Source organism: Microtus ochrogaster, chromosome X (genome assembly GCF_000317375.1).
Source record: "Microtus ochrogaster isolate Prairie Vole_2 chromosome X, MicOch1.0, whole genome shotgun sequence".
NCBI lineage: Eukaryota > Metazoa > Chordata > Mammalia > Rodentia > Cricetidae > Microtus > Microtus ochrogaster.
In genome coordinates, this window is record NC_022026.1 from 52,194,581 (window position 1) to 52,219,849 (window position 25,269).

Sequence of the window (25,269 nt, forward strand, 5' to 3'; positions counted from 1 at the left end):
CTCCATCCAGGTTTAGTAAGTTGAGCATCCAAACCGCCCAGGCCCCCCCAAAGCCAGCACGTGCAGTAGGATCAAAAACCCCTTGCCCTTGTTCTTGAGTTCTCTGTAGTCCCTGGAGGGAGATTTTCACCTAGTTCATCCTACATGGATAACTTACCCAAATGTGAACACAACCAACAGCTCTAAAAGAGCATCCCGACAAAAGGCTCCCGCAGACATCATGTCTACATATGATCTCACTGAAACGTCAATGTAAAACCCAGATGCTTCAAACAGTTTCTCAACAATCAAGTCATCAATCAATCAATCAATCAATCAATAAATAAATAAATAAATAAAAGGGAGTTCCATACACACTTGCGAGATTTGTAAGCTGCTCCATTTGTCTTGAAAAGACTGACAGCGCTTTCATTTCTCAGGAAGCTTTCACATTGCTGATCAGTCTTTTACATTTTTTGTATCTGTCTTCTTTCTTGCCTCTGTCGCCATTTTATCTTTGTCTCTCTTCCTCCCCCCTCTTCTTTCCTTCCCTCCACTTCCATTCTTATCCTTTGTTTCCTAGGTCCTTGTGTGGTGCTTAGCCAAAAATAATAATAATAATAATAGTGCTACTGGACTATATTCCCTGCTGGTCACATTTGGTCCTCACTTCGGTAATCTGAAATGTCTCGTTGAGGAAAGGCCGTCTTGTGTCTCCATTGTTACTGTACATGCCAGGTGCTGTAGAGAGTGTCTATAAGCTCTCATTGCCCCCTGTTCTTGCAAATATGACAGGATCGTTCTCTTTTGTGGCTTGCCCTTCTTCTTGGCTTGCAGTACTCTCTCCATTCAGCTGGTGCTGAAGAAAGAGGGTAGGTGGAGGATTGTGTAGGTGTTTGTGGAAAGGTCTTCAGGTGGGATAAATCATTCCTACCAACATCCATACGACACAACTCAGTCTTGAGACACATCTAACTGCAGGAGTGCCTGGAGGACGGAGTCTATCTGTGTATCGGGAGGAGAAAGAGATTTTCTCCAGATACACCTGTATCAAAGAGTTTACGGCATTTTCTTGAAATGACTGCTTATTTTTACAGCTCCCTCCCTATCTTGCCACAGCACAGTGTAAGTGGGAAAGGAGACATTTTGTGAAATGGATTTGTAGCTGTGAAGTCCAGCATAGTGCCTCTCACATAGCAGGCACGTCTTTAAAGTCTCTAGACATTAACCATCTGCTTTACCACTGCCATGTGTGATCTGGGATCAGAACTCCAAAGAATAAGAACTAGTTCTCCAGGTAGGGAAATGAGGAAAAGGGTCATGTTGAACATCTGGGGTGGTGGAACTGATGTGAATACAGATGTTGCCTTCAAAGTTAGAGGCTAGACGCTGACAGGCTCTTTAGGGTTCAGGATGGATAGAGAAGGCGTTAGCTTATTGCTTGCCACCTCTTCCCACCTGCCCTTCTCTTTTGGTGTTTCTGTACTGCCGCCGTTCTGAGAATTTGCTGTTGGAAACCATACACAGGTCATTCTGACACTGACTAACATCAAGATTAATAATAAAAGTTCTGTAAGTGGCCTCTATTTTACACAGGAGGCGATTTGTCCAGTTACTCACAATCAGAAAGTAGAGGTGATATTCTGAATTGGTTCACATTTGTTTTCATATTCCATCTCTTAGTTCCACAGACGTTCCTGTATGGAAAACAGGTACTTTTAAAACTTCTTGAAAGGCTTTAGAGATATATGTTCATTATTCCACACCCAAAGTGATTGGTACCAGATGTGGATTAGAGCTTGTTTTTTTTTTCCCTGAATTTGGAGTATTTACATATACATGATAAGATGGGATCTCAGTTTATAGACAAAACCCAGCATTTGTGTCTCTGCACATCCAAACTTAGAAGGAAGCTCATTTCATAGCATAGATTTGGTGTACCTGCATTTTGTGCCTTGTCACATAATGGCATACAGAAAATTTCACTTGTGGTCTTGTGTTAATTTGCAAAAAGTTTCAGATTTGAGGGCACTTTGGATTTTTTGTATTTGTAGGTCAGAGTTGTCCAACCTGCAGTAACACATCTCTGATTAGTTAGATATTGCAGTGTTGGGAATTCTCCTGTTATTTTTAATGTTCCAAAGGTACCTTTGGTTGATATCAATTGCTCAATTTTTGATGCTGCTTCACCCCTTAGATCAAGCCTACTGCTCACTTGATAGGATGTGAATGTTCCTTCTAAATGATCGGGTGTGATGACAGTAACGCAGGAATAGTTTATCGTACTTCATTCAGATTGAATACAATGTCTTTCAAGTGCTAAGAAAGAATTCTAGCACTGAACTACATCTCCTATCATTGACTCTTGGTAGATAGCATATAAAAAATATTGGAGCAATGAGACACCCATCGAGGTGGTGGTACAGAGACTACATTGGCTCTTGTAGTTCGAGAGAGCAAATTATTGGGGTGTAATATTGGAGGCATAAGCTAGAGGTTGCCATAGGAAAAAGAGGTGATGGTCCAAGTGCAGAAAAAGTGGGTAGGTAAGGGGTTGCATCCTTCAAGTTACTTCCAGCTCTTCCTGACTCCATGTTCAGTGATGATATACCTAATGTTTAAATAAAATGTGATAAGAATTCTATACACAGTCAAAATTAATAAATTATGCAATTTTTTTCTTGGAAGGCTGTTGGTAAACATTACCAGCATGTCACTAGGCAAAGGACATTGTAGACTCCTCCCTCGAATAAGTCCCCTCAATAGTCTACTGTATCTTTCCTAACTGATTCCCTAATTTGAAGCTGCCCGAGAATTGCTCCAAATTAAATAGTTTGATCTGAGGAACAGGAGACTATAAATGAGAGTTCTGCCTTGATAATCTCATCTAGATCCAATGAAATTTCGAAGCCCCCATAGCCAGATGCCGGTTTAACTAAACCGTTTAAACTAACATCTGAACCTAGAGGGATGAGATTCAGTCCATAGTGATATTTCAAACCGAGAAAATATATACAGATGTGGTTACAGAGATACAGAGCTATACAATGGTTATATACAGAGATGATGGGGAAAATGAAAACCAAATGAGATACAAAATGCCAATCTTATTAACATCAAGAAGCTACTATCATCCCGAGGACTATGAGACAATGAGAAGAGTAGTGTTACCTTAGACTAGATCTGACGCCTTATAAATTGGAGCGCTGTGAGATTGCCCTACAGTGGCTACTATGAAAGGAGATCAGTGATGGAACTGGAGACAAAAAGAAGACACAGCTAAGAGATATGATTTGAATGAGTATGAGAGGTGACAGAGAGGGAACAGAGGGAACAGTGAGAGAGAGGAAGAGGAGACAGAGAGAGAGAGAGAGAGAGAGAGAGAGAGAGAGAGAGAGAGAGAGAGAGAGAGAGGCACAAATGAGAACACAAAGAAGGTTGGTAATAGAGAACATCCCTTTTATCCTTGGGAATTTTGCTCAGCTTTTGTGATTTTTCTTGTTTTCAGTTTTATTTCATATAAATCAAGCAGAATGTCCAATTAGATGATTCCTCTTAGACAGAAGTTCCTAGAGGCTCACTCAAAAAGTGTCCAGTTATGTGGACCTCTTATTATGCTCATCTTTTCTGAAGATTACCTAGCAATGGCTCTTCAAAGTGATGTCCACAGATCATGCAGAATCTCAGTCTTTGCCCTCAATGTATTAAATCAGAAGCTGTAATCAGTTAAGATCTCCAGAGATACACACATTCAAATATGGACATTAAAATTTAAGGATTGTCCTAGGGTTTAGGAAGTCCTAGTTGAGCTATGTATGCATACCATTTAGAAGATAGGATTTTCTTAGGCTATCAGTTCTCCACCATGACATAAATCAGAATTGGTTATGTAGGACTTGTTAAAATACACATATCTGGGGTCCTATTGCTATAGTTATTAATGCAGTGGTAGATCTAGGGTAGGGAGCAGGGTTTTTATACCTAGTTTTCCAGTGATGTATAATCTGTTGGTCTAAGGGCTAATTGAGAACTACTGCCCCAGGTATTTGTCTGGACAGTCTAAAGGATTTTAGAAGACCTCATTGACTCACTTTTCTGGCTCACTTCAAATAGTAGGCATTGGGGAAAAGAATAAATGCAAATGCAAATGGGAAGATTGGGCACTTGTTTGAAAGTCTCTTGACTTTCAACCTTTGCTTTCTCCATTTATAAATGGGGACAATAATCGCCACCCCACAGCACTGTTCCAACTACCACAGAAGGTATCTTATCTCTGAAATGTAATATAAATGTACGCTCCTGAAACTTCAGAACATGGGAGAGGGTAGCAAAATCTTCTTCTGAGTCAGAGGCTTTGGAGAAGAATTCCATATTGCCGTTCTAGTGGCAGGTCCTTTGCTGGGATGATTTTCTTTCTATTATTTATTAATATTTGGGGAAATTACTGCATTGCAGAAAATGCTTTTTGGACCAAAAAGACGGAAAATATGGCTTATTTTCAATGACTGTTGCTGAGTCTGTTTTTTGTTTGTTTTTGATATGTCTGTTTATTAGGTGCTAGTGATTTAATCATTATGGTCATCTCTGTTCCTGGCGTGGTAATATGATCACTCCTAAGCTATACCCCGTAGGGCTCTGTCAGCAGTTTTATAAGACATTGGAACAACTCCTCAGCGCCTTTGTCTCCCTGGGTGAGCTTCTCAGTCAGCATGCCATCTTTTATTTCTTGGAGAACTTGTGCTATTGTCTTCGTAAGGTCTTGGCCAGAAAGGCCTCGCTGTTCTTTTTCTGATCTGCATAGATTTCTGCAAAACACCTTTAGTGAAGTGTTTTCAGTCAGATTTCCGTTACTGATCAGGAGACTGGCATTGAATTAGTAGCATTTGTATATCACTATGTGGTGTATGGGAAAGCACACAGGCCTTAGACGTACCTGGCTCTGGGCTAGCCTCCATGGCTTATTACAGTGGCCTGTACATAGGCCTTGGTGGGGGCAGGACTTAAAGATACCATTTGTGTTAGGTCTTACTCTAGAGCTGGCAATTTACCTGACCTGGGGTGGCCTGAGCATCTTCACTTATCCAAACTCTCCAGCTGAGTCTACTTGTTTGAAAGCCACCGGCTGTGCGATGAAGAGTTCACTAAATGATTCTAAGCTTCAATTATCTCTGTATTCAACCAAAAGCTTCAGTATCTCGGAGTCCAAGTTTTTTTTCTCCCCTCTTCATCTCTTCAGCACCTAGGACAATCAGTACATACCTGGGTGCCCAGGATATGTTGAGTCCATGAAAGAAGGGTCTTTTACATGTAAAAGTGTGTCTATGCAATGAAGTAAAAAGGTAGTAATCAGCTGGAATATTTCATTCTCCACTGTAACAGTTCCTTTCTACGTTAGTGGGACCAAATACTGGGTAAAAAAGAGGCGAGAAGGATTTATTTCCTCTCCCAGTGTGTAGGTACAATTGAGCATAGTGGAGAAGGCAGCATGGGGCCTAGTGCTTGGGGCAGTTGGTCACATCGCATCTAAAGCCAGGGAGCAGAGAGAAGTGAATGCTGTGCTCAGCTGGCTTTCTTCTTTTTATTGGAGCTGGCACTCCTGCCCACAGAATGGTGCCACCCACATTCAGAGCGTGTCTTCTAACCTCAGTTAGCTTCATCTAGATGTTCTCTCACCGGCTTGCCCAGAGGCTTGTTTCTCAAGTGGTTCTAGTTCCTGTCAAGCTGACCGTAGTAAGCATCGTACTGACTGTAGGTGCTGAGTCAACTGTAAATGCTTGGTGAGCATTTCTCGGCTTGTTCAGGAGGAGGGATCTGTAGGCAAAAAGGAAATGCCTAAGATGGTGTGTTTCTTTTAGGGACCGAAGCAGAACATGGCTGAGGGCAAGACTTAAGTTATTTGGATGGTGGACTCTGAGATGCGCCAACACCCTATGCTAGCATGTTCTCTCTATTGGGTTCAAGAAGAAAATTTCACATTGTCTGTATTTTCATTTTATAAATTAAAAAATAGTTAGGATGAATAGAGTTCCACTATATTGATGACCACGGACTCACAGTTTGGGGGACACAGCGTTTACTATTTGTAGCAGGGAGGTCGTTAGTTTGTTTTCCAGCCGCCTGGCAGCTCAGACCCGAAATAATCACACAGAAGCCATATTATTTAAGTTACTGCTTGGTCCATTAGCTCTAGCTTCTTATTTGCTAACTCTTACATCTTAGAATAACCCATCTCCATTAACTTGTGCCTCACCACAAAGTCGTGGCCTACCAGCAAAGTTTCAGCACCTCTGTCTCTGGCAGCAGCTCTGAGGCTTCTCTTTGACTCTGCCTTCCTTCTCCCAGCATTCAGTTTAGTTTTCCCTGCCTAGCTCTGTTCTACTCTATCAGGCCAAACCAGTTTCTTTATTAACCAATGCTATTCATAGCACACAGAAGGGAATCCCACATTAACTATTGTTAGTTTGTTTTTATTCATACATTGAAAATAATTCTGAAATATCATAGTTATAGGTATATGAATTTTATTACTGTAATCATCATATCACAAAAAGTGGCTTAAAATTCTTTTTGTCTTATTTTTTCTTTATTCTTCTCTCATATGGTACATCCTGACTGTAGTCTCCCTTTCTTCCCTTTCTTCCCCTCCCTCTCCTCCTTTTCCCTCTCTCCCCTCCTCCCAGTACTTCCCCACCTCCTTTCTCTCCCTGATCCACTGCTCCTCTTTTTTCTTTCCAAAAAGAGCATGCCTCCCAGTGATATCAACAGAACATGACATAACATAAACCTTCATATCGAGGCTGGACACAGCAACCCAGTAGGAGAATAAGGGTCCCGTGAGCAGGCAAAAAAGTCCAAGACAGTCCCTCTCCTACTATTGAAATAAACAAAAAAACCGCAAGCTAAAAAAAACCACAGCATGTATGCAGAGGGCCTAGCAGCGACCTGTGCGTGCTCCATAACCACAGCCTCAGTCTCCATGAGTCCCTGTGAACCCTACTTAGTTGAATGTGTGGGCCGTGTTCTCCTGGTGTCCTAGACTTCTGTGGCTCCTACAAGTCTTCATTGCCCTCTTCTGTGGGGTTTCCTGAGCTTCACCTAATGTTTGGCTGTGCATTTCTGCATCTGATCCCATCAGCTGCTAGAAGAAGCCTCTCTGATGATGATTGGGCTAGGTTCCGATCTATGAGTATAGCAAAACATCAGTGGGAAACATTTCATTGACTTTTTTGTCAGTTGGGTTTGGTTCTATCCTAGTCTCTGAACCTTCCAGCTTCTGGTTCCTGGCCATCCAAGAAGTGTTAGGCACGGGCTCTCTCTTGTAGCTTGGGCCTCAAGTTATATCAATTATTGCTTGGCTACTCTCACAAATTCTGAGCCACCATTTCCCTAGTGTATCTTAAAGTCGGGACAGGTGGTGAGTTGAACGTTTTGTGGCTGGGTTGAAGTCCCAGTTCCATATCCTCCATTCCTAGGAGACCTCTCTAGGATCACCCTCATAGGTTACAGGAGGTTTCCACTACCCCTCAATGCCACCCATTCTAGTCATCTCTCCCCGTACACTCTTCCTCCACTCCTCCTGGCCACACTTGATCTCTCCTTTACAGAGACAGGAGTTGAAGCAATTATTAGTAATGGAAGTACAAATTAATAACGAGAAAATGGCAAAATGTCCCTTTTTCTATACTAGTATGCCATTTTAATTATCAGGAGGGTGGTGGCTAAAGCAGATCTGACAAGAGTATGCCAAAACTTTCTGAAATAGCCAAGAAGATTATATGAAACACATATTTACATACCTGGTCATACTAATATAATTTTATGTGGATAATTTGTCTTAATGTACAAATGTCATGTTGTTTGAAAAATTAATTCATGGCCTTAAACATTTTATCTTTCAATTTTTCATTTCTATATTTATTAAAAATAATTCTTTGAGGGATTGGAGAGATGACTCAGTGGTTGAGCACTGCCGTTCTTGCAGAGGACTTGGGTCGGTTATCAGCACCTACAAGGTTATTCACAACCATCAGTTGGTCTCCAGTTCTAGGGGATCATAACTCTGGCTTCTGCAGACACTGCACATATGTGGTGTACTTACACACATGCACACAAAACACTTATGCACATAAAATAAAAACACACAAATTTCAAGCATGAAGGCACATGCTTGTAATCCCAGCACACTTATGAGATAGAGGCATAAAGATCATAAACTCTAGGTCATCCTGGACTACATAAGGAAAAACTGTCTCGAAAATGTTCCTGGTATATTCTGTATGTCTATATAAATTAAAACAAATGTTTCTGTACTTGTATATATTCAAAAATATTTTGCTCATTGGAGAACATATTTCCTGTGGCAGTGTCACGCAAATAACCATGTGAATTGTTCTCGATGGGTGGGTTAGTATCATCATGTCTCACTGCTATTCACATTTCTGCATGACCCAGGAATCATCTTAGGAACGTGTGTCATTAGTCACCATGGTAATGACAGCTAAGAGGGGCTGGGTCATTAAATATCCATCATCACGGGTGAGTTAGAAATGAGCTCAGACCGCACATTGCTCTGAGGTCAGAGATTCTTTTCCTTATAGAACAGGCAACACTTCATATAGAACAGAATTTTGAAAATATGTATCAGAGTTTTACAGAACCATATGAGATTCTTTATATGTTTTGAGGTCAACAAGACTTAGGAGTTCACTCTGCTAATGACTGTGTTATTTTAACCTCACAATCACCTTGTGAAGTAGGGAACATCCTCATCATTTCATGAGAAAAGATAATCAACAAGGCTTAGTTGATTTGCTTGGGCTCACATTATTTAGAGCTTATAGAAACAAAGTAAAAATTTAGATGATTGCTATTAATAAATATTTTGATTTTAGTTTCCAAAAGGCCAATAACACACAGGCATTGGACCAGTTCACTAGTAAGTTGACGGTATTCCCATTTGCAGATCCAGGAAACTAGGGGAAGGCCTATGCCTTGAGGCTGGAATCTTCAAGCCGATTTTGGTGTTACTCATTGAGCTTGTAGTATCCTTGCCAACAGCTCTCCAAAGGTGTTTTTCAGGGAATCAGATGTGACCGACAATGTAATAAATATTCATTTCTCTCCTTTACCAGAACCATTGCCAACTATTTGGTGTGGAGAATGGTTTATTCCAGAATTCCAAACCTCAGCAGGCGCTTTCAGTATAGATGGCTGGAATTCTCAAGGGTGAGTTAATGGATATCAAAACATTTCATACATGCTAGAACAGTCCCAATGTTAACCATTCCAGTAAAAAAAAAATCTTTAAGGATGGGATTTAGTGAGCTTGCAGTCTAAACTCTCCTTTAAACTTTTTCACGCTAGTTCATTTCATTCAGGTATACCTATATCCTGTAAAAAGTACCCCAGGCTCTCCATTGGACTGTATAATAATATTTAGAGTGATACTTTGGGCCATGAAATCTTGTTTAAACATCCCTCTTTAACAGCTCATTTCTACTTTTTTTTTTTTTTAGTGCTTTTAACTGAAATTAATGGTTTTGATGTTTCTTAATGATACATCACTTTCAAAGTAGTTCAAATTTCATTACCTTTTTACTGGTAAACATTTGTGATAATTGTGTATATTTGTGGGGTTCAGTGTGATGTTTTGATCTACAAATGCATTATAGAAAAATTCAATCAAGATAATGAATATATACATCATTTCAGTAACATATTATCACTTCTGTGTTGAGAACATCAAAGCTGTATTTTATCAAAATTGAAATACATAATTACCATTAACTGTGATCACTTTACGCAGTATGACAAATGCTGCATAATCTCAAGTATATGTGGAATATGAAATAGTTGCTCAAAAAGCAGTGAGTAGGAAGGCGGTTACTAGAAGTTAGAGGAGAGAGGCTGGGCAAGAGATGTGCATCAAAGGATGTACAAATTCAATTAGACTGGATGGATACAGTCTGATGATCTTTACTGTAACTATGGTTTTCAAGGTTTCTCCGTGTTCTAATTATATGCAGAGAGAATGTTCCAGCTTCATTTTCGCTTGGTATTAGAATTGCATTTTTAATTTTCCTTAGATATTCAATCTTAAATCTATCCTAATTCTGCTTGACCCATTTCAACGTCTTCCCGTGATATCCTCAAGTGCCGGAATCCATTTTCTTTCCCCCACTTACCTGGTCCTTGAGTCTTTGTTTCTCACCCACCTCGTTGCCTCCCAACTTGCACAGACAGATATTGCTTACATCTGCATTTCTGAGGCTTGTGACTAATTCTGCTTCGGCTTAGAAGACTTAAGGATTTTGTGGCTTTAAAAAAGTATTTTATTTTTCTACCAATTTAAGTCAAAGTGAATGTCAAATCATATAAGCTCTTATTTCATTTAACATACATCTGAATTCTTAGAGAAACTGACAAATATAGAAATTTATAGTGGACCATTATACCCAGAGAGTGATACGGTTATTTGGGGCAAGTTTTGGTGCTTTATAGTCAACTAGAATATAAAAAGTTACTTTATCTCAGAGGCTGGATAAACATGAAGCAATTACTTATATTTAGGCCATATCAAATAGTTAAGATAGAAAACAAGTAGGTATTTTTGCTGTGTGTGTATTTTTAACTCATATGGATCACATAAAAGATGGTACCCAGCTGCTCTCCACCCCCACTGTGAAGAGAATGAGAGAGCAAGGTGTAAGAAGTGGTGTGTGAAAATTTGAGGTTAGGTATAAGGGGATGTTTTTTGAACATGAAGTGCTAAATATAATATTGGATTGCCGAAGGATGTTGTAGGATTGCTTTCTCTGGAGGTTTTAAAAATAGCTTCATCCCTTACCTCTGAGAAGGGTCGTGTTCCCAGAAAGCAAAGGAGGGAGAGATGAATTTAAGCTTTAATCCCTTTTGCCCTGTTCTAAGAACCTGGCTCTAAAATTGTGCATGGGGTATTCCAGACGCCTATTCTCAGGGCCTCCCTCCCTCACTGTCTGCCTACACACTCCAGCCTCCAGGGAAAACTTACACGGTATTTATTTCTGTGCTTTTGTCCCCAAGAGTAAACCTTGGCACTTTCAAATCCTGCTTCAGAAGTCCCTTATTGTTTATGAAAGTTTTCTTAAAATGGGATAACGTGGCAGATGGGAAAAGTATTTAATCTGTATTTTACTCTGCAATGACACCGTGTAAGTGGGCTCCCCAGGTTGTTCATGGTGAGATGTGGTCTGCTGGCCGGCTAACAAGAACTTTGATTCCCTACATACAGTTCTGAACCTTCCCTGGCAGAACTGCAGTCCTCAATAGATACTAAGTACTGTCCAGGCCCTGGAACTGCATCCCTTTCTGTCCTTGCTTGCTGCAGAAAAGCTATGCTATTGCCCATATGTCTTGCTTAATGAAGAAAATTAGAATAAAGGTGAAATGCATTGTTTTTCCACTGTCAACATAGTTTTATTTGATTTTAGCTAGAAATTAAGGACAAACATGTTTTATTTTTCTCCATCTGATTTCACCTTGACCTTCCTTATCTGGCATGTGTACGAGATGGGTGGGAAGTCCTTTTGTAGACTGCTTTCTTCAGATAGGTTGACTCCCCCCCCCCCCAGCAAACTATTATTTAAACAAAGCTCAAATTGTATTGGTTATTCTTCACAGGTAATCCAGGGGACGACGACTCTGCTGCCTCAGTGGGACAAATGTGTAAACTTTATTGAAAGTGCCCTCCCTTATGTTGTGGGGAAAATGTTTGTGAACGTTCACTTCCAGGAAGATAAGAAGGAGATGGTAAGTGGAGCTTCCTGGATGCTCAAAACAAACCAACAGAACACTGCTCATCTAGGCAGATCTGATAGATGTAATGACCCACGGTCTATGGTCCGTCTTCCAGGATCTAGAGAGCCACAGTCCTTCTCTTCTGCTTCTTTGCATTTTTCTTTCTTTTTTATTATTTATTCATTCATTCATTCATTTATCTATCTGTTTATTTTTTATTTTTAAAAGAAAACAATCTTTTTTATTTTACATACCAATCCCAGTTCTCACTCCCTCCCCTCCTCCCCTTCTCTCCACATAATCCCGCCCATCCCCCATCCACTCCTCAGAGAGGGCACATTGCTTTGGGGAAGGTCCAAGGCCCTCCCTACTATATCTAGGCAAGGTATGGGCAAGGCATCCATCCAAAGAGAATGGGTTCCAAAAAAGCTAGCACAAGCTGTAGGGATAAAACCTGGTGCCACTGCCAGTGACCCCCGCAGTCTGCCCCAGCCATACAACTGTCACCCACATTTAGAGGGACTAGTTGGTCCTATGCTGGTTCCTTCCCAGTCCGGCTGGAGTTGATGAGCTCCCATTAGCTCAGGTAAACTGTTTCAGTGGGTGTCCCCATCATGGTCTTGACCTCTTTGCTCATATTCTCATTCCTCCCACTTTTCAACTAGATTTTGGGAGCTCAGTCCAGTGCTCTGATGCCCCATTTGACCAGCATCACCCCCCATCTGTCACTGACAATTGCTGTTATGTTCTCTTTATTTAGGAGTTCCATTTTTTTGATCCCACATATAAATCTTTTCTATCCTTCTGTGTCTGACTTATTTCACTTAGCACAGTGCCCTCCAAGTTTATCTATGTTATTGGAAAAGAGGATTTCTTGGTTTCATGGTTAAGTAATACACAGACACATATCCTATTTTCTACCTATCTGCTCACTGAGGACAATCTAGGTTGATTTTACGTCTTAGTTATTAGGAAAAATGCTACAATAAGCATGGGATTGAGCTGTCTCCTGAAGACAGTGCTTTTACTTCCTTTGGAAATATAGCCAGTAGTAGAATGGTTGGATCGTTATGGTAGTCTTGTTTGGAATTTTCCGAAGCTCTTTTGTAGGCTTACTTTGATGGCAGTGCCAGCTCTTATCTCAAGCAGCAGTGTGCCAGGTGCCTTTATTTTTTTGTACACTTGCCTCTTTCAACTCTCACAGCAGTCCTCTCTTAACAGGCACGAAGTGTGACTTCACTGTCGTTTTGATTTTGATTTCTCTGATTAGTGACATGTAGTACATTTTTTTATACACCTCTTGGGTATTTACATATCTTTGGAAAATGTTTATCCAGCTCTTTCGTTCATTTTTAGTTAGGTCATTATTATTGCTACCTGTGCTATTAAGAGTGTATTTTTGAGTTATAAGTTCGAATTTAGCCACTTTTGTTTGGATTTTCTTTGTATGAATTACATTTTACCAGTGACAGTAAGCAAAATATTAGTATGTGGTTCACAGATAAAACGCTATATTGTCAATCAGGTATAACATATAAGTTATATAGGATACAGATAGTTTAGAACCATTGAGTTTAAAGTAAACAGGTAAAAGCCATGGTTTTCAAATGGTTGATGTTATATAGTGATAATAATACCAAATGGTGGGTGTTATGTATCTTATACTAGAGTTTACTTTTAACTACCACTAAACTAAATACATTCTCCTTTGTTAATTTGTTTTTACTATTTTGGGGGGAATTTATGTCTCGTTTGAGACCCTATGTTTTAAATAAATAGGCCTCTTCCAAATAGATTCACCAAGAAATAAATGCTTTGTTTTTAAAGTGTTCAATCCTTAAATGTTTTCATTTGCTCTTTGGCCAGAGTAAACAAATGGAAAACTTATCAAACAATCACAGTGATAACACTAAAATACCAAAAGAATATAAATGCAAGTGAGTAAAAAAAATCTATATAGTGGGAGAGGTTTGATGGGCATAATTTAACTAATATAAAAAATAGTAAATTAATTTTTCTCCATTTTGGTGGAAATGCCCTCTTTATATGTCTCAGGGTAAAACATTCTAAAATAAGTTGATTTTGGCACTTTATCCATTTATTTTGATGTACACGAGGGTAGTATGTTAATCATGATGCAGATATTCATGTCTTTTTCATAAAATGATTTGCCTCCATATGCCCAAACTGTTTGCCTCAGGGGATACTTAAGTTGGGAACTTAGAAGAAAAATCTGGCTTTTTATAGCCTTGTTTCAGGGATCTCATCCAAGAACCACCTGGAACACTGATGCACTTGTTAAAAAAAATCTGTATTATTAGCTGTAGGCAAAAAAAAAAAGAAAAGAAAAAAAAACAAAGCAAGAAAAACAGAAAGAGCCACATTGGGGCCGATTCTAGAAAGTCTGATTTAGACCAAAAAACCTGCCATTGTTTATTTACCAAGAAGCGTTTGTTAAAGCAAATGGATATCAGAAGGCAAAAGCTTCAGGTACTTCTCAAACCGTAGCCTGTGTACAAATCATATGGCCTTGTAAACATGCAGAATCCCATTGCAAGATGACAAAGTCACTGCATTTTAGCAAAGGTTCTCTCTAACGTGGTTAAGTCTAGGGCCCCAATTTCTAGCACATTCCCAGTTCATGCTGCTGCCGTTCCAGGTACCACACTCTGAGTGGCAAGTCTCTCACCTCACTCACTAGAAAATAATTATCACGCAGAACAGAAGCCCCAGTGATTGGCTGGAGCAGGTCAAGCCAGGCCGGTTGACTTGGACAGCAACACTCTGTTTGCTCAAATGGTAATAGTCTGAACAATGCTTCAGTTTTCAGTGCCTGAAAGTCTCAATGATTGAGATCGTGTCAAATCCCGCATGAGGGCTTCTGGACTTGTGTCCTGATCCACTCCCTAAACTATTTAATTTGCCCTTAAAACTGGTATTTCTTTTTCTGGGTGACACCTGTTCTTTAATGTAAGCTTCTCCACGGCAGGGTTGGCCTAATGGCCTCTGGTTGAGAGCCTCTGATATTCCTTTTATCTATGGTGGCCATGAGGGAGCAGGTGATTCATTTCAAGGTTTCCTTTGCAGAAGAAATGCGACTTCCTACTCATCCCCCTCTGCTGCCTTAGTTGTCTGCCTCTTCCAACCCCCTGATGTACTAGTGTTGTCTTTTATTCCTCCGGGGGTGGCAATGGTGGATAATTACATACTACTGTTTCCTTCTGATTTCCAAAGTAAAAGTATACCTGGGTACATGCAGGCACACCAGTGCCAGCCCCTGTTCCTTCACTCACAGAACTCCCGGGGATTTTAGCCAATTTAATTAGCGATGGGACAAACAGGATAGAGAAAAAGAGAGTCTTTCAACGCAGAGCCATCTAAAGAGGTGAGATTGAATAAGCTCCCGCTGTTCTGAGAATGGAACAGAGCTCCTAGCTGCAAGTCTTGCTTGTATTCTATGTGAGGGACTGGTCAGCAGAGTGAGGGAAAGGAGATGCAGCCGTCTTTCCACATTTGTTGTCTTGGTGGGCTGAAGCAGCACTGTCCAAGAGAGCTGGGATATAAGCCACGTGGATACATTTAAATGTTCTAGGGGTTGGGTTCAAAATGTAATGGGTTGGTGAGATGGCCCAGTGGATAAAGCTCTTCTGGGCAAGCCTTAAGATCCAAGTTCGGTAAAACATCAGCGTACCAGGAACAGGTGAAATTCCTGTTAGCTGTTTGCATTCACCTAATCTCTATAAAAGACTGTCATTTCAGTGTGCACGTAGAGGCAGAGCTGACATCAGGTATTTTTCTTTGCAGGGCTCTGCTTTACTTTTCTGAGAAAGGGTCCCTCACTGTATGTAGAGCCTCGTTGATTTGGAAAAACTCCCTGACTAGCGAGCCATACTTACCCAGGGCTGGAAGTTTAGGCACACACAGACACACCCAGCTTCTTGCGTGGGTTTTGAGAATGTGAACTCAGGTCCCCATACTTGCATAATGGACACTTTGACAACTGAACTGCTCCCTCTCCCCAGTCTGTAATTCCTACCTTAATGCACAGGGAGATTTCTTAGATTCATGTTCATAGAGGTCAGATGAAGATCTGTAGGAAAGTAAGGAGAGGATTGTCATGAGGTCTGATGTGATAGTCACAATACAATTAAATCTAGTGATGAAGATTGTAGTAGCAGCATTAACTGGGGTTTAGCTATGTGCCCAGTACTTTTCTGAGCACATTTCAGATGTGTAATCATTTATATTGACCTTGTGATTGCTATTAGTACTTCCACTTTCCAGATTGACAAAACCGAGGCTTGCAGAGTATTCATAAATTCATATAGCATGAAAATTGCTTAGGTTAGATCTAAGTCCAGTGAGTCTGGCTTAAGCCCATGTTCTATTGTGAATTAGTTTTATGTTGACTCTAATAAATTTCTGAAGCAACTGGCTTATACAAGACAAGGATTATCAAAGGAACTTGCTCATGGTTGTGAGGCTTCCAGTCTATGATCAGGTGGCCCTGTTGCTTTTTGACCTGTGACAACAGAGCCTATCATTGCAGATGCATGTGGTACAACACTTACCTCATGGACAGAGAGCTAAATGAAGGAAAACAATGATTGAAATATCTCTGACTAGATCCCATACCTCAAAGGTACTACCATGTTTGGATAGCACCATCTTGAAAGTCAACCTTAGCCACACAGAGCTCTGGGGGCCTCTTAATAGCCAGAGTAGATAGAACTCATTCCTAGGTTATCCCCCCAAAACATCTGGGCTCATCACTAATTTTATCATCAAAATGAGGAACTTGGAAACTTCCCAGTGGCTTTTTCTGTAATTAATTCAAACTTGTTAGGAGCCTAGAAAAGAAAAAGGCACCCACCAACTTCCCATTTCTTAGCTTTTCAGAGATGGGAAACAGAAGAGGTTTTGTTTCTAGAATTTCAGCATCTTAAAGCATCTTAAAGAAAAAGGCAGTGAAACTTAATTCAAATCCAACCAGTTGTATTCCATTCTTGGGTTCATATGATTCTCCAAAGAAACACTCAAACAGCAAGGAACAAGAGGGCCATCAGAGCTTTGATGTAAAACACCACTCTAGGCATGTCTTTGGCTCAGTCTCCATTCCAAGCTCAATTTCCAACGTTTTCTACATACAGAGTTTTAAACAGAGATCTCTGATATCTGTTACCAGAGATCACTGTTTGGAATGGCAGCCCAAGACTGTACTTTTCAAAAAGTTTTTTTTTTAAATAAATGTTTACCATTCTCTAGTTACTAAGCAGAGATGTGGACATATATATTAAAGAACAGGATGTTTATTGTATTGAATTTTCTTAATTTGCTTTTTACTTTGACTGTAGTTTCTAGAAAACTCATTAAAGTTGGAATTTCCATTTGATTGAACTGTGTTTTGCTGTTGTTGTTTGTTTTTTGTTTTTTTATCATATCTTGCTTTATTTCATTGTACATACTGTGTACTCAAACAACTTATCTTTATTTATGTATCCCAGCTCTGCCACTAGGAGTTTTTTGCTGTCTCTTCACATTTTCTTTTTTTCTTTGTTTTTCATTGATTTTATTGAGCTATACATTTTTCTCTGCTCCCCCTTCCTTTATCTTCCCCTTCAACCTTCTCCCATAGTCCCCATGCTCCCAATACTCAGGAGAGCTTGTCTTTTTCTACTTCCCATGTAGATTAGATCCATGTATGTCTCTCTTAGGGTCCTCATTGTTGTCTAGGTTCTCTGGGATTGTGAATTGTAGGCTGGTTTTCTTTGTTTTATGTCTAAAAACCACTTATAAGTAAGTACATATATTTGTCTTTCTGGGTCTGGGTTACCTCATTTAATATGATGTTTCCTAGATCCATCCATCTGCCTGCAAAATTTAAGATTTTTTTGTTGTTGTTGTGTAGTACTCCATTGTGTAAATGTACCACATTTTTTTCATTCTTTGGACGAGAGGCATTTAGGTTGCTATCAGGTTCTGGCTATAACAAACAATGCTGCTATGGACATAGTTGAGCACATGTCCTTGTGGTACAATTGAGCATCCTTTGGGTATATACCCAAAAGTGGTATTCCTGGGTCTTGAGGAAGGTTGTTTTCTAATTTTCTTAGAAGTCACCATACTGATATTCAAAGGGGCTGTACCAGTTTGCACTCCCACCAGCAATGGAGGAGTGTTCCCTTTACCCCACATCCTCTCCAGCACAAGTTGTCATCAGTGTTTTTGATCTTGGCCATTCTTACAGGTGTAAGGTACAATCTCAGAGTTCTTTTAATTTGCATTTTTCTGATGACAAAGGATATTGAGCATTTCCTTAAGTGTCTTTCAGCCATTTTAGATCCTTCTGTTGAGAGTTCTCTGTTTAAGTCTGTACTCCATTTTTTATTCGATTATGTGTTCTTTTGATGACCATTTTCTTCAGTTCTATGTATATTTTGGAGATCAGTCCTCTGTCAGGTGTGGGCTTGCTGAAAATTTTTTCCCATTCTGTAGGCTGCCGTTTTATTTTATTGACCATTTCCTTTGCTTTACAGAAGTTTTTCAGTTTCAGGAAGTCCGATTTATGAATTGTTTCTCTCAGTATCTGTGCTACTGTTATATTTCAGAAGTGGTCTCCTGTGCCCATGAGTTAAGGCTACTTCCCACTTTCTCTTCTATCAGGTTCAGTTTAACTGGATTTATGTTGAAGTACTCAATCCATCTGGCCTTAAGTTTTGTGCATGGGAAAAGACATGGATCTATTTGCATTCTTCTACATGTTGACATCCAGTTATGCCAGCACCATTTGTTGGAGATGCTTTTTTTCCCATTGTACAATTTTGGCTTCTTAATCAAAAGTCTGGTGTTCATAGGTATGTGGATTAATATCAAGGTCTTCAGTTCAATTCCATTGATCCATGTGTCTGTTTTTATGCCAATGCCAAGCTATTTTCATTACTATAGCTCTGTACTATAGCTTGTAGTCAGGAATGGTGGTGCCTCCAGAAGTTCCTTTATTGTATAGGATTGTTTTGGGTATCCTAGGTTTTTCCATATGAAGTTAAATATTGTTCTTTTGAGGTCTGTGAAGAGTTGTGTTGGGATTTTTAAAATGGGGATTGCATTGAATCTGAGGTTGCTTTTGATAAGATGGCCATTTTTACTATGTTGATCCTGTCTATTCAAGAACATGGGAGATTCTTCCATTTTCTGGTATCTTCTTCAATTTCTTTCTTCAAAGACTTAAAGTTTTTGTTGAACAGGTCTTTCATTTCTTTGGTTAATGCTACTCCAAGATATTTTATATTATTTGTGGCTATTGTAAAGGATGATATTTCTCTGTTTTCTTTCTTGGTCCATTTATCATTTAAATATAGGAGAACTAGTGATTTTTTTTGAGTTAATCTTGTATGCTGCCACATTCCTGAAGGTTTTTTTTATCTGCTGTAGGAGTTCCCTGGTAGAGCTTTTGGGGTCACTTATGTATACTATCATCATCTGCAAATATTGAAAGTTTGATTTTTTTCCTTTTCAATTTTTGTCCTTTTCATCTTCTTTTGTTGTTTTACTACTCTAACTAGAACTTCAAGTTCTATATTGAATAGATATGGAGAGAGTGGACAGATTTGTCTTGTTTCTGATTTTAGTGGAATGGCTTTGTGTTTCTTTTCGTTTAGTTTGATGTTGGCTGTTGGCTTGCTGTGTATTGCCTTTATTATGTTTAGGTATGTTCCTTGTAGCCATGCTTTCTCCAAGACATTTATCATGAAGGGATGTTGGATTTTATAGAAGGCTTTTTCAGCATCTAATGAGGCAATCATGTGGCTTTTTTTTCTTTCAGTTTGTTTATATGTTAGTTTACATTGACCCATTTTCATGTAGTGAACCATCCCTGCATCTCGGCGATGAAGCCTACTTGATCATGATGGATTTTTTTTTCTTTTTTGATGTATTCTCAGATTTGGTTTGCCAGTATTTTATTAAGTATTTTTTTGTGTAAATGTTTGTGTGGGAGATTGGTCTGTAATTCTCTTTCTTAGTTGCGTCTTTGTTTGGGTATTAGGGTGACTGTTGCCTCATAAAAAAGAGTTTGGCAATGTTCCTTCTGTTTCTATTGTGTGGAACGATTTGAGGATTGTGTGGAACAATTTGAGGAGTGTTGATATTTGATCTTCTTTGAAACTCTGGTAGAATTCTGCGTTGAAACAATTTAACCCTGGGATTATTTTTTGGTTGGGAGACTTTTGATGACTGCTTCTATTTCCTTAGGGGTTATAGGTCTTGTTTAATTGTATATCTGTTCTTGATTTAATTTTGGTATGCGGTACTTATCCAGAAAATTGTCTTTTTCTTTTACATTTTCTAATTTTATGGAGTACAGGTTTTTGAAGTATGACCTATTAATTCTCTTAATTTCCTCAGTGTCTGTAGTTATATCCTCCTTTCATTTCTGATTTTATTAATTTGAATATTCTCTCTCTGCTTTTTGGTTATTTTGAATAAGGGTTTGTCTACCTTTTTGATTTTCTCGAGGAATTAGCTCTTTGCTTCATTGATTCTTTGTATTGTTCTGTTTCTATTTTATTGATTTTCACCTTCAATTTAATTATTTCCTGATGTCCACTCCTCCTGGGTGAGTTTGTGTCTTTTTATTCTAGAGCTTTCAGATGTGCTGTGAAGTCACTAGTGTGAGCCTTCTCCACTTCCTTATGTGAGCACTTAATGCTATGAACTTTCCTCTTAGCACTGCTTTCAAAGTGTCCCATAAGTTTGGGTATGTTGTGCTTTCATTTTTGTTGAATTATAGGAAGTCTTTAGTTTCTTTCTTTCTTTCTTCCTTTACCCGGTGATGATTCAGTTGAGGACTGTTCAATTTCCATGAGTTTTTTAAAAAATTTATTTATTTATTAAAAATTTCCACCCCCTCCCTTCCTCCCATTTCCCTCCCACTTTCTGCCCCCTCCCAGTCCCTCTTCAGTCCTAAGAGAAGTCAGGGTGCCCTGCTCTGTGGGACCAAGGCTCTCCGCCCTTATCCAGGTCTAGGAAGGTGAGCATCCAAACAGACTAGGCTCCCACAAAGCCAGTACATGCAGTACAATAAAAACACAGTGCCATTATCATTGGCTTCTCAGTCAGCCCTCAATTAATGTTGTTGAATTCTCACTTTAAGTCGTGGTGATCTAATAAGATACAGAGAGTTAGTTCAATTCTTTTTATCTGTTATTCTTTTCGTTTTGTTAATGTAATCAGATAGTAATTATAGGAAATGAAGAGCTTTATCTGATATTGAAAGTGATGAGACATTGAAAATTCCTTCTAAATTTATTAAGTGGGAGTTTTGTTCAAAGTTGGCAAGGTTGGGGTTGGGGAGGAGGGCGCTGTCAAGATTCACTTGAAAAGAGGACTCAGAGGAGACTCACTAAAGTTTGGTCAAAGGGAAAATTCTAGATGGAAACTAAAGTCACTGGACTCAACAGATTTGAAAACGTTCTACACACAGAAAGTTAATCTAATTAAAGTAAGGCAAATATTTCATTATACTTTATATCTAGACTTTATTAGGTGAAGAATATGAATTTTATTTACTACTTAGAACAGGCCTTACTTCCTCTTGTACTCCATTAGTTTCCCCTCCCACCTCCAAGTTTATGTCCTCACAAAGCCCTAGATGACCTATAGATGACTACCGTGTCTTCTATTTGTCCAAACTGCTATGTGAGCGATTTTGGTATATTCTAATCCTACGAAAGGAGTTCTCCTCCTACCTCCTACTGCTTTAGCTGGTGTTAAAGACTTAAATACCCACATGGGTCCAATTGCTGTGGTGGAGTTTGAACTTGAAACCTCCATATACTAGGAGTTCACCTCATCAGTGAGCCAAGATAATTGAACTGATGCACAGCCACAAATAGTCTCCAATTCCCTCGGTCACCATTCCGTTCAGTAGTTGAGTAAATGAGACGTAACTATAATGTTGATGGCAGAAGTCACCTGAAAGTCAGCGTCATGCATCACAGCTCTGTCCTTTTTACGTCTTTGTTCTCTTCATATGCAGATATTCATGAGAGTTGCTCTCAGGAAGATCATTATCCAGAAAAAAGTGCTCTTGGGCAACAGTTATGCATAGAAAAGTTACTCTGACTACTGGGTGTCCTTGTTCAGTTCTCCTCCTAAATAGTACCGGCTATCAACGGGGTCAGTTTCCAGAGAAACTCTGCTGAGGACCTGTCGGAAATCGGGAAAATGAAATGATTTTGGTTTTAGAATAACCTTGCCTAGAAATTACATCTAGTTTTCTGCAAAGTTGCATTGGTATCCCTCAAAACTCGCATCTACTCTTACCAATTTGTGGAAATTAGTTAACCTCTTTGAACCCATTTTGAAATTGATAAATTCGGCGCAAGTGTCTGTTGCTAGAGTAGTGCAGTATAGCACTCACAAAGCCAAACTGGCATTCAGCAATAAGCAATCAGTGCCGATGCATCTGGAGTCGGTGGTGGTCCCCTCTACAGATCTGCTGATTTTGGCTGTGCTTGCTCAAATATCTGGGGGTTGGCCCGTCAAGATTAGTTTTGGCAGAAGTGACTGGGACAGCTAGGCCCCGCTCCATGTGTCTTACTTCTGTCATCTGGCTAGCCTGGAATTGCTCCCATGATGATGGCAGAGGTGCAAGTGAACAAGCAAAAACATGTGGGGGTCTCTTGAGGCTCAGGCTCAGAGCTGGCATCAAGGCTGTGATACTTAATCTTCCTTGTCAACTTGACTAAATGTAGAATCACCATGGAAACACACCCCTGATAGTATTTATGAGGGTTTTTTTTTTAGACAGGTCTAGTCGAAGAGGAAAGACCCAGCTTAAGCATGGGTAGCACCATTCCATGGGCTGGAATCCCTGTCTGAATAAGAAGGAAGTGAACATTTGCTGTTCTTCGTTTGCTAACTTTGGATGCGACCTCACCAGCTTTCCCATATTCTTGATGCTATTCCTTCCTCATTGGGATAGACTATACTTTCAAACTGTGAGCCAAATTAAACCCTCCCTCCTGGTATTTTATCACAGCGATGAGACAAGTAGCTAACACAAATGCTGTGTATGCATTCTCTTGACCAAAGACCACAAGGCAGGGCCAGATTACCGAGCTGTGCTTCTTAGTGGAAGGATCGAAAGCCACATAACATGGGCTATAGGTAAAGAAGAGGGTGCAAGAATCAAGCTATGTATGATAAGGCCTCTCTTGGAGCACCGGACAGAAATCTCAAGGTCCAAATCAGGAGCAGAAGGAGAGAGAGCACGAGCAAGGAACTCAGAACCGCGAGGGGTACAACCACACACTGAGACAATGGGGATGATCTTTCGGGAATTCACCAAGGCCAGCTAGCCTGGGTCTGAAAAAGCTTGGGATAAAACCGGACTCTCTGAACATAGCGGACAATGAGGACTACTGGGAACTCAAGAACAATGGCAATGGGTTTTTGATCCTACTGCATGTACTGGCTTTGTGGGAGCCTAGGCAGTTTGGATGCTCAACTTACTAGAAATGGATGGGTGGTCCTTGGACTTCCCACAGGGCAGGGAACCCTGATTGCTCTTTGGGCTGACTAGGGAGGGGGACTTGATAGGGGAAGGGGGAGGGAAATGGGAGGCGGTGGCGGGGAGGAGGCAGAAATCTTTAATAAATAAATAAATAAATAAATAAAAAGAATCAAGCTATGATTTCAGAATATCACAGAAAGAGATAAAGCAGTACCTGCTGCCTTTTTGGGTTGGGGTGAGGCTTAAACGAGATAATCCTTAGAGTTGGCTCAAGACAATCTGTGGTACACCGTAAGTAGCCAGCATGTGTTAGCCTAGCACTGGCAGGAAAGGTAGAGCTTGTCATATGAAGGTTTTGATACAGGCTGTGGCATCTTCTACATGCAGATTTCCTCTTTCGGATCTGTTTTGGAGTGAGGGAAGTATAGGGAATCTTGTCATTGCTAGGCTTCCATGGATGCTGGTGTAGGAGTTTTCAGTTGGAATAAGGCTACATTTCTTTTCAAATAAAAGGTATTTTGTGTGTGTGTGTGTGTGTGTGTGTGTGTGTGTTTGTGGGTTCATACATGTATATGCACGTGGGTGCCTGTGGAGGTCAGTCAGATCCCCTAAAGCTGGAGTTATAAGTATTTGTTAGCTGCCCCACATAGGTACTGGGAACCAAACTGGGATCCTCTGCAAGAGCAGCAAGCTTTCTTAACTGCTGGGCCATCTCTCCATCCCTGGAATAAATACCTTTTGAAATGCTATTGGCTTGGCCACATTTCAGAAGTTGCACTATCATTTAACATTAGTTTGTCTCGTAGGTGAGTCTCAAGAAACTACTCAAGGAGCCAAATATAATTACTATAGCAGATCCAGGCTTCACGGCTCTCTCTGGGCTGAGTCTTGTTGCAGTAAATATCCTCAGACCCCAGTGCTGACAACTCACTTATGCAATCTTTGGTAAAATGACATCCAGCAAAAGAAGTAATTTAGATGTCTCATCGGGAATTCTTTTGAAATAAGTGTGGACACTACTCTTGGCTTTGCCCTTGAGTGTGCTGCCATGGTTATGACATATTTGGCCCACTTTGCACATTTGTTGTCTATGTCTTGGACAATGTTGCTTCTGACACATTTTATTGGTCACCATCTGGGCAAGAAAATTGGTTCAGACCTATGCAATGCAAAAGCCTGGTACTGGAGATTCATTTACTACGAGAAAGTATTTGTGCCCTGAATCAGATCTGAACACTAGGAATGGCCAAATACAGTTACTTGCTGGGGGAAAGGGTATTGTTACCACAGCTAAGGCCAAGGGCTGAGCCATTATGATGACATTGTTAACTTGTAAATATTATTCTGGTTTATGATCCATTCCCTATGAAAGTGGCAAGCAGGACATGATAAATTATAAAATAGGAAAGAGCTTGTATATTCATATTTGGTCAAAATGATATCCTTCCTGTTTCTAGCCCAGCCTTACAGATGTGTAGCTTTTGATAAAAGGACATGCTAAACTCTTGTGCCACCAGACTAACATGCTTTATAGCATTGCTTGGGCCCAAATAATTGGATATTCCTTTTTTCTTTTGCCAGCATGTTTATGGCTATGCAAGTTTGCTAATCCTGACAGTCTGATATGATTTATTAGCTCACTTGGCTGCCAGAAAGCACAGCAGTTTCTGTTCTTAGACGTTTTCCTTTCTGACTTAACCATTTGTTCCCCTTCCATTGTAGGTTCATTCTTCACTTATCTCGATGCCATTATTATATTTTTATCAGAAGCTAATTCAAACTCATTTATATAAATATTCATAGCCTAATGAATCAGCGAATATGTAATATTTATGAATTCACTTAATGTCTATATTTCTGCTAAAATGACAGTTGCCCTTTCCTGAGAATATAACCCATTTTTAGTTAACTACCAACATTAATAATGATGTTCATTCTTCTCTTTCATTAATCAAATGGTTTTAAGTAGAGGAATCTAACTCTATTCTATATCAATGGTA

The 25,269-nt window shown here is 39.8% G+C and overlaps 1 protein-coding gene across 1 annotated transcript in view; it reads left to right on the forward strand.

The window, feature by feature from the left end:
- Phex (phosphate regulating endopeptidase homolog X-linked) overlaps positions 1–25,269 on the forward strand; it is a 209,149-nt gene that overhangs the window by 61,446 nt on the left and 122,434 nt on the right. The window contains exons 10-11 of the mRNA XM_005358817.3: positions 9,111–9,204; positions 11,638–11,766. Coding sequence (XP_005358874.1) covers positions 9,111–9,204; positions 11,638–11,766 — 223 coding nt within the window. The remainder of the gene's footprint in view (positions 1–9,110; positions 9,205–11,637; positions 11,767–25,269) is intronic.